Source organism: Canis lupus, chromosome 37 (assembly GCF_048164855.1).
Source record: "Canis lupus baileyi chromosome 37, mCanLup2.hap1, whole genome shotgun sequence".
In the NCBI taxonomy this organism is placed as follows: Eukaryota; Metazoa; Chordata; class Mammalia; order Carnivora; family Canidae; genus Canis; species Canis lupus.
In genome coordinates this window covers 2816079-2825000 of record NC_132874.1, presented here as the reverse complement: position 1 = coordinate 2825000, position 8922 = coordinate 2816079, and the positions used below count along the sequence as shown (strand labels likewise).

General features: G+C 40.2%; 1 protein-coding gene across 9 annotated transcripts in view; it reads right to left on the bottom strand.

Moving 5' to 3' along the window:
• SLC17A1 (solute carrier family 17 member 1) overlaps positions 1 to 4796 on the bottom strand; it is a 76958-nt gene extending 72162 nt beyond the window's left edge. For 4 of the 9 annotated variants that reach the window (XR_012025663.1, XR_012025662.1, XR_012025661.1 and 1 more), the window contains exons 1-2: positions 4615 to 4782; positions 3381 to 3460 (exon numbers count right to left, since the gene is read on the bottom strand). Coding sequence is in view for 4 of the 9 variants with exons in the window: in XM_072814321.1 (XP_072670422.1) it covers positions 3381 to 3414 (34 nt within the window). In the remaining 5 variants the exon portion in view is untranslated. Of the gene's footprint in view, positions 1 to 3380; positions 3461 to 4614 lie in introns of all 9 variants that reach the window. The other 5 variants (XR_012025664.1, XM_072814322.1, XM_072814325.1 and 2 more) reach the window with 3 other exon arrangements.
• Positions 4797 to 8922: the final 4126 nt, after the last annotated feature.

Here is an 8922-nt window from a genome sequence, read left to right as displayed (position 1 = left end):
AAGTGTGTTCATTTTCTATTGTGTAAAAAAATTTCCGCAAATGTAATGGCTTAAAACAACATCCCTTTACTAACTCACAAAGTTAATAGTGAGCATAGAGTTTAGCATAGTGTGGTTGGGTTTTCTGGTCATGGTCTCATAGGCTAAAATCAAGGGATCAGCCCAGAGGAGTTCTCAGTGGAAGGTTCTAAGCAAGGAGCAAGTTCCAACCTCATTCAGGTTATTGGAAGAATTCAGTTTTTTTCTATGAATGTGGTAGTGAGGTTGCTGTCTCCCTGCTGGCTATCATCTGGGAGCTGCTTACAGTTCCAAGATGCTGTTCACATGGCCTCCTCCAGTTCCCAAACCAGCCAGAAAGAATCTTTTATCTTGAACCCTCTCACACTTTGAGTATCTCTAACTGCTTGGTCTCTGATCTCTACTCCAGATTTAAGGGCTGGGTAATTGCCTGGATAATTGCCCTATTTTAAGACCAGCTGATTTAGGACCATATTTAAAACTGCTAAATCCCTTCAGGCAGCACTTAGCTTAGGGTTTGCTTAAATAACTGGCAGAAGGTGCGTGTACACCAGGGGCCAGAATCTTGGGGGTTATCTTAGGATTCTGACTACCATATCCCATTTTCCCCCTTCTGGTCCTTAAAGATCCATGTTCATCCCACATACAAAACACACTCATCCTCTTCCAGGGTTCTTTGAAAGTCTCATCTTATAATATCAGCTCAACTCCATTGCCTCCTCAAAATCTCATTAGCTCAAAGTCACAAATCTCTTCATCTAAGTGATCTAAAACTGATGTGAAGGGCGTTCCTAGAAACAATCCATGCTGGGGCACAATATTTCTCTATCTATGGACTTGTGAAAGGAGAGGCAAGCTCTATGGCCCCAGTACTCCTGGTAGTACAGTGGTGGAGCAGGCATTGGGCAATTGCTGTAGACGTTCCAGAAGGGGGAGCAGGAGGGTAAAAGGGCATTGCTGACTCCTAGAGTTTTAAAGTTCAGCTAGACAAATTTTGGATTTACTGCTAAGTGAGGGAAAAAAAGCACTAATACCTGGAAAACTAGTTTTCTGGACTAATCTCCCTTTGTAAATAGATAGAAACATTAGATGAAATATATTTAAAATACATTTCAGGGCATCTGGTTGGTTAAGCATCTGATTCTTGATTTTGTCGTGATCTCAGTGTCATGAAATTGAGCTCTGTGTTGGCTCCATTCTGTGCGTGGAGGCTGCTTGAGATTCTCTCTCCCTCTCCCATAAAAATCAATCAATCAGTCAATCAAATAAAATATTTCATTGAAAGTATGGATGATCTGTCAGAAAGAATGAAATATTCAGGCTAAGGGTATAGTGCAGATAGGCTTTCAAGGCATGAACTGATCATTGAAGGCAGATTTTTTTCTGAAGACATTTGATCTCAGAGATTTTTACTTGTTTTTGCTTTTGTTCTGCCTCCCAGGGCGCAGGGACAATAGGAGTCAAGTGCCAAGGCCCGGCAATGGGAGAGTCTATTAAGAGAATCTCTTCCCAGACATTTAGATGCCAAAGACCTACTGGCTTGTTGAGGGCTGAACACATTGACCCCCACTTTGCCGGGGGACCATGGAAACTTGCCCATGGTGAATGAACCATGGAGCTAGGCAGAGGGGAAAAAAAAATTCAGTCATCAGCCAGTTCTTCCTTTGGCTTGCAGCCTAAAACTCACTGTTCTTGGGCCATCAGAAAAAAACTTCTCCAACTACACATGTAGGCATATACACTGAGGATGGCTTGTTTCAAAGCTTTCTAAACCTAATCTTTAAAATTAAAAGGAAGGTGAATGGACCTGGAAAACTAACAGAAATGCTTGCAGGGGTGAGGGAATCCTTGGAGGTGAGGGGGAAAAAAAACCCTCTATAGAGCAAAGGGGAAACAGTCCTCACCATGTGCAAAGGAGGCAGACTTGATGTTATGGTTAGGGCACCCTTTCGAGTTTATCCACTTGTCTCCTCCACATTGCTCCAGGAAGAACATGAATTACTTCTAAATAAGCCTTGAGTTAAAAAGTAAACTACAAGGGAAATTCCAAAGGGCTTGGGATGAGCAAAAGTAAATACTGTGTGTCCAACTCATGGATTCTCAAGGCCAAAGATAAAATCCTGAGGATATTTGTCAAAAAAGAAGAGAGAATTTGAAGACCAAAAACTAATAAAGGTACTGAAAGAAATGTTAGCCAAAGAACTGAAAAGAAATGTTAAGCAAAAGGGCAGAAATAAATTTATGTATATGTAAATTGATTATATATAAATTATATATAGATATAAATTGATATATATCAGTTAATATGTTTTATATGCTTGTATGTAAGTTTGACTATAGATTAAACAGAAATAGAAAACTATCAAAATCAATAAATATCAAAAATAATACAAGAAGAAAATTTAAAGATAATAGACCACTCATCTTTAGATAAATCGAAAAAGAATATAATTCATTGCCCACCCCCACCTCTGGGAGGGGTGAGACACATACATAGCTCTAAGACAATAATAATTGCTTATTGTCCTTCCCCTGCCTTGGTCAAAATAAACAGTCTGCCTAAAAAAAGTTTTCAGGATATGCAAGTATTGATGCCCAAGGATAGAATGACTCAAGAACATTCATCCTGCCTAGGCTCTATCCAAGGGTCTGTCTCTTTCTCCTTGAGCTGGAACAAAAATAGAGCACTTCTGTCTCATGTTCTCCACCAAATGATTAAACTAAGTATACAAGAATCACAGTGACTTAAAGTATATGAATTTTTTTATTTGAGGTTTTTCTAATGGGAAACTATAGCAGAATTAATTTTTTCACTTTCTTTCCTAACATTTCTAAGATTCTTTATAAGGTTTTTAAAAAAGATTGTATTTATTTATTTGAGAGAGAGAGCAAGAGTGAGGGAAAGGGCAGAGGGAGAGGGAGAGAAAGAAGCTCAAGCAGACTCTGTGCTGGGCATGGAGCCTTGATATGGGGCTTGATGCCATGACCCTTAGATCATGACTTGAGCAGAAATCAAGAGCTGGATACTCAACTGACTGAGCCACCCAGGCACCCCAACCCTTTATATGTTTTTATGAAAAAAATCTTCTCACCTAGAATCTATGATGTCTCTCTCTCTCTCTCTTTAAGAGAGGGAGTTCACATGCATGTGGGGGGAAGGGGCAGAGGGAGAAAGAGAATGCTAAGCAGGCTCCACGCCCAGTGAAGAACCCTATGTGGGGCTCAATCCCATGACCCTGAGGCCATGACCTGAGCTGAAATCAAGAGTCAGAGGGCTTAACCGACTGACCACCCAGGTGCCCCTATGATGTCATATTTAAGACAGAGAAAGCCTATGTAGTGGGATAGCGAATAATTTCTACCTTTCTTGGGAGTGATCTGGTTGTCCATTTGCATAATGGATTCCAGTTTCTCCTCTTCTGACTGAAGGGTTTGGTCTCCACTGTAAGTATAAAACACTTTGGTGTCAGCATAACCCACGGAAGAACTGACCAAAAACCACCCAGTACTCCTTTTAAATCAGAAAGATTTAAAACATGCATCAAAGGGAGGCCTCCTCCTTTCACCAGTACCCATTTAACTCAACCATCTGCTTCCCTTAACATTGCACTTTTATGCTTTTTTAGTTGATTAAAAATATACATGGGCCCCTGAAAATTATTTAAAAAGAAAAAAACTCTGCCCGCCCATAATTCCATGTCCAGTGAAAACATCTCTCAAAAGTGAAATGAACAAAAACTGAGGGAATTCACCGATGGTAAACTTGCCCTGCAAGGAATGCCAAACATGTTTTTAGGCAAGAAGAGATGGCTCAAGGTCAGAAATTTGAATGTACAAAAAGAACATTGGAAAAGGAATAAGTAAAGGTAAAATAAATTAGCTGTCTTATATCTTAATAAGGCTGAAGGTTAACTGTCTACCTATTAATTTTGCCTTCTCAAGGAGAGCCAGGTCATTCCTCACGCACTCTCCCTCTTGGGCACAACCACCACTGCCAACAGGCACTGATCATGTGCTCATCAACACCTTGAGCTTTGGCCACATCAGTTTGTGTGAGCGGATTCTCAAAGGTTGGATTTGCAAAATATTTTTGAATGAGTAGCTGATCAACCACCATTATCACATGCTGAAGCATCTTTTGGGCTGCTGTTTATTTCAAAATACACACACACGAAAACACCCGTACCCACACACCACACACATAATACACATATGTCCTGTACACACATACAAACACAGCTCAACACAACACATATATATATAAACTACACACTCCACACTGCACACATCGCAAACATACTTATGCATATCTTTCACCATGCACACCAGACACCCCACATCACTCACAGATACACAAGCATCATACAACACGCACCACATGCCTCTCTTTCTTTGTCTGCCTCACACTAATCCCTAGAAATATGTTCTTTTTAATTTTCCTTGGGAACAAAAATCTGTGGAAATAGATTCCCCCCCCCCCAATTTCCCCAGCTTGCTAAACATATTTGATAAGATCTTTAACATAGAAGGCTCCCTTATCACTCTGTGGAATTGTTCGTTTCATGTCATGAGTAGCAACTGAAGAGTAAGACTGACCTGATTGAGGAGAAGCAATCCTGTCTTCCCTTGGGAAGCCTTCAAACTTTAAAATGTACTGAATTTCTGGAATTTCCAGTTTTAGTCCATTAATCCTTCACTAAATCCTTTGACTTCACTCTATCAAAAGCTTAATTTTTAACTTCACTTTCATCTTTCCTTGAATCTTCTGGGGAGGAGTGTGGGTCTTACCACCTCCCAATGGACTAGAAACCTCCTAGAAATAGGCAAACATATAACCATAGTAAACAGACATCACTCATTTCCTCCTGCCAGGAGGGAGAACCAGCCTGTTGTGTCAGTGCTCCCAGAGCAAATGTTTTCTCTTAAGCATGGCTCTGGGTATACAGTACTCTCTGACAGGCATGCCAAGGCTGTTTAAATGCCCCTAAATGCCCTATTAACATTTTGCTTTCCTGCCTGCCTTCTTCTTCCCCTTCCCTTCCATTCCATTCCTTCTCTTCCCTACCTTCCCTCTCTTTCCCTTTTGCAAAGGCTGCATCTGTCTGACATTCAAACTACTCAGAGAGAGGTACATTTTATTAAGGCATATCCTCCAAAGGCAGTGACTTCCCCAGAGGCTTCTGCGGTGACTAAGTTCTCCTGGTTCCTGCCACCTGTCATAGCAATACCCGGGGATGCTTTTACCCCGTAATTCTTTGAAGGCAATCTACTGATCAAATAGGAACATAGCCCTTAAAGCATAATAATAAATGTTTGGCACATAGCAGATACTCTATTAATTGAACCAGTTATTTTCTCTCTAGAGAAATCTTGAAAACCTTTAGCCTATTTGACCAAAGGACTTTGATGTCTTATATAGTCAGCTGGATTGTTTTGTCAGAAATCCAGGCTCTGGCTATTACAGCATGTTTGTACAGATTGATGCCAAGGCTGACAGTTTCTGGCATTCTCAGGCCTTTTAGTGATTGAGGGCCCCAGATCAGCAGTTGCTCAATGTTCGTATTTTAAATAAACAACATTCCCATCTGATGTCAATGTCTCAGGTCCTAGTTACTGATTACTCAGAGGGAACTGTCTTCCTCTGTTTGGCTCCAAAGCTTTATGTTGCTCTGTGATATACTTTAAAGGCACTTCTGGATTCTACATCTGGATTCATATTAAGTTTTTTTTTCACTTTTTTGTTTGATTTTTTTAAAAATTCAATTAATTAACATATAATGTATTCTTAGTTTCAGAGGTATAGTTCAGTGATTCATCAGTCTTATATAACACACAGTGCTCATCACATCATGTGCTCTCCTTCATGCCCATCGTCCAGTTACCCCATCCCCCATCCCCCCTGCTCTAGCAACCCTCAGTTTGTTTCCTATAATTAAGAGTCTCTTATGGTTCATCTCCTTCTGATTTCATCTTGTTTTTTATTTTTCCCTCTGCTCCCCTATGCTCCTCTGTTTTGTTTCTTAAATTCTACGTATGAGTGAGATCATATGTTAATTGTCTTTCTCCGATTTATTTATTTCTACTAGCATAATACCTTCTAGTTCTATTCACGTTATTGCAAATGGCAAGAGTTCATTTTTTTGATGCCTGAGTAGTATTCCATTGTGTGTGTGTGTGTATATACCACATCTTCTTTATCCATTCATTTGTTCATGGACATCTGGGCTCTTTCCATAATTTGGCTACTGTGGACATTGCTGCCATAAACATTAGGGTGCAGGTACCCCACTTTTCTAACTAGGTGTTTTTTTTTAAAGATTTTATTTATTTATTCATGACAGAGAGAGAGAGACAGGCAGAGGGAGAAGGAGGCTCTGTGCAGGGAGCCTGACGTGGGGCTCGATCCTGGGTCTCCAGGATCATACCCCGGGCTGAAGGCAGCGCTAAACCACTGGGCCACCAGGGCTGCCCCTAATTAAGTTTTTAAATTTAACATTGTATAGAAATTTTCAAACTTATGAGAAAGACAGAACACTCTAATATAACCATATACCCATTAACCAGCTTCAACAATTATCAATATTTGGCCAATGATAACTTGATTTATATATATATATATATGTGTGTGTATATATCTCCAGGGGTTATTATGTAGTATTTTATTTTATTTTCAAATAAAATAAATAAGATAATTTTATTTTTAAATAAAATAAATAAGATAAATAAAATAAACAAAAATAAGATTTTATTTAGTTATTTGAGAGAGAATGAGAGCATGAGTAGGTGAGTGTCAGAGGCAGAGAGAGAGGGCAAAGTAAGCTCCCCAGTGAACAGGGGCCCTACGCTAGGCTCGATCCCAGGACCCTGAGATCAGCCAGACACTTAACCAACTGAGCCCCCGAGGTGCCATTTCTGTAGTATTTTAAAGTACATCTCAGATATTATGTTATTTATCCCATAAAAAGTACAGCATGGATATATGACTCATTAGTGCTTAAAAAAACATAACTAGCGTACCATCAGTGCATCTACTAAGCAATAATCTCTTAATATCATCTAATAGCTAATTATTATGAAGGTTTCCAATTGCATCAAAGTTATCTTTTTATACTTTAATACTTGACTTATTTATTTGTTTTAAAGATTTTATTTATTTATTCTTGAGAGACACAGAGAGAGAGCAGAGACACAGACAGAGGGAGAAGCAGGCTCCATGCGGGGAACCTGATGTGGGACTCCATCGGGGTCTCCAGGGTCACACCCTGGGCTGAAGGCAGCGCTCAACCGCTGAGCCAGTGAAACGCCGGGACACCTGCACCCCGATGTTTCTAGCAGCAATGTCCACAATAGCCAAACTGTGGAAGGAGCCTCGGTGTCCATCGAAAGATGAATGGATAAAGAAGATGTGGTTTATGTATACAATGGAATATTACTCAGCCATTAGAAATGACAAATACCCACCATTTGCTTCAATGTGGATGGAACTGGAGGGTATTATGCTGAGTGAAGTAAGTCAATCGGAGAAGGTCAAACATTATATGTTCTCATTCATTTGGGGAATATAAATAATAGTGAAAGGGAATATAAGGGAAGGGAGAAGAAATGTGTGGGAAATATCAGAAAGGGAGACAGAACATAAAGACTCCTAACTCTGGGAAGTGAACTAGGGGTGGTGGAAGGGGAGGTGGGCGGGGGTGGGGGTGACTGGATGACAGGTACTGAGGGGGGCACTTGGGATGAGCACTGGGCGTTATGCTATATGTTGGCAAATTGAACTCCAATAAAAAAAATAATAATAAACCGCTGAGCCACCTGGGCTGCCCAATACTTATTTAAATAAGGATCCAAACAAGATCCACATGTGGCGTGTAGTGTTATTATGGCTTTCACCTCTCTTTAACTTTGCAACCATTCCTTCCTTCAGTTTATATTTGCTGTTACTTAGTAACAACAACAACCAAAGGAATAAAATGAGATCATTTGCAGAGTGACTCTCATGGCTGATTTGGCTAATTGCTTCCTTGAGCCTCATTTGATGAATTTTTTATCCCTATGCCCTAGAAACTGCTGGTAAATGGAGTGGCTTGCTTAGATCCAGGATAAGAATACTTTGTGCAGGTGCTGGATACTTCCACAGGGGCAGCTCATCTCACTTAGTAAGATAGGATTGCTTAGTGGGTTCAGATATTCTCAGCTTGATTTGTCCACTAATGAGGTTCTCATTTAGCCTTCACCTATGGCCTTCAATGGTTGTTAGTAAATGCTGCCTAGATCCATTAATTTATTAGAAGTTTTATTAGAAGTTTCTAATTCTATCCTGCCTTCTTCATGTAGGAACTGGAATTTTCTGCAAAATAGGAAATTTGCCTAATTGAATATTTGGTTAGTCTGAAATATAGATTTAATAGGAAAGCCAGGGGTGCCTGGGTGGCTCTGTTGATTAAATATCTGGGTTTGGCTCAGGTCATGATCTCAGGGTCCTGGGACTGAGTCCCACATCATGCTCCCTATTCAGTGGGGAACCTGCTTCTCTCTCTCCCCCTGCTTGTGCTCTCTCTCAAATAAATAATAGTCTTTTTTTAAAAAAATAGGAAAGCCAGGATACTTTATGAAGTTGTAGAATAATAATTTAGTGTCTTAACAAAAATTACCAAGGAAAATTATGATCTCATGGGTTTTACTCGATGTATTTCAGTATGTCAAGTCCCTATTTTTTATGCTTAAATTGTCCCTTCTTTGGCCAGTAGGAAGCTATTCAAGCTCTTTTTAAAAGACACAGAAAGAGAGGCAGAGACCCAGGCAGAGGGAGAAGCAGGCTCCCCGGGGGAGCCTGATACCAGACTGATTCCAGGACCTCAGGATCACGACCTGAGCCAAAGGCAGATGCTCAACCACAGGAGCCCC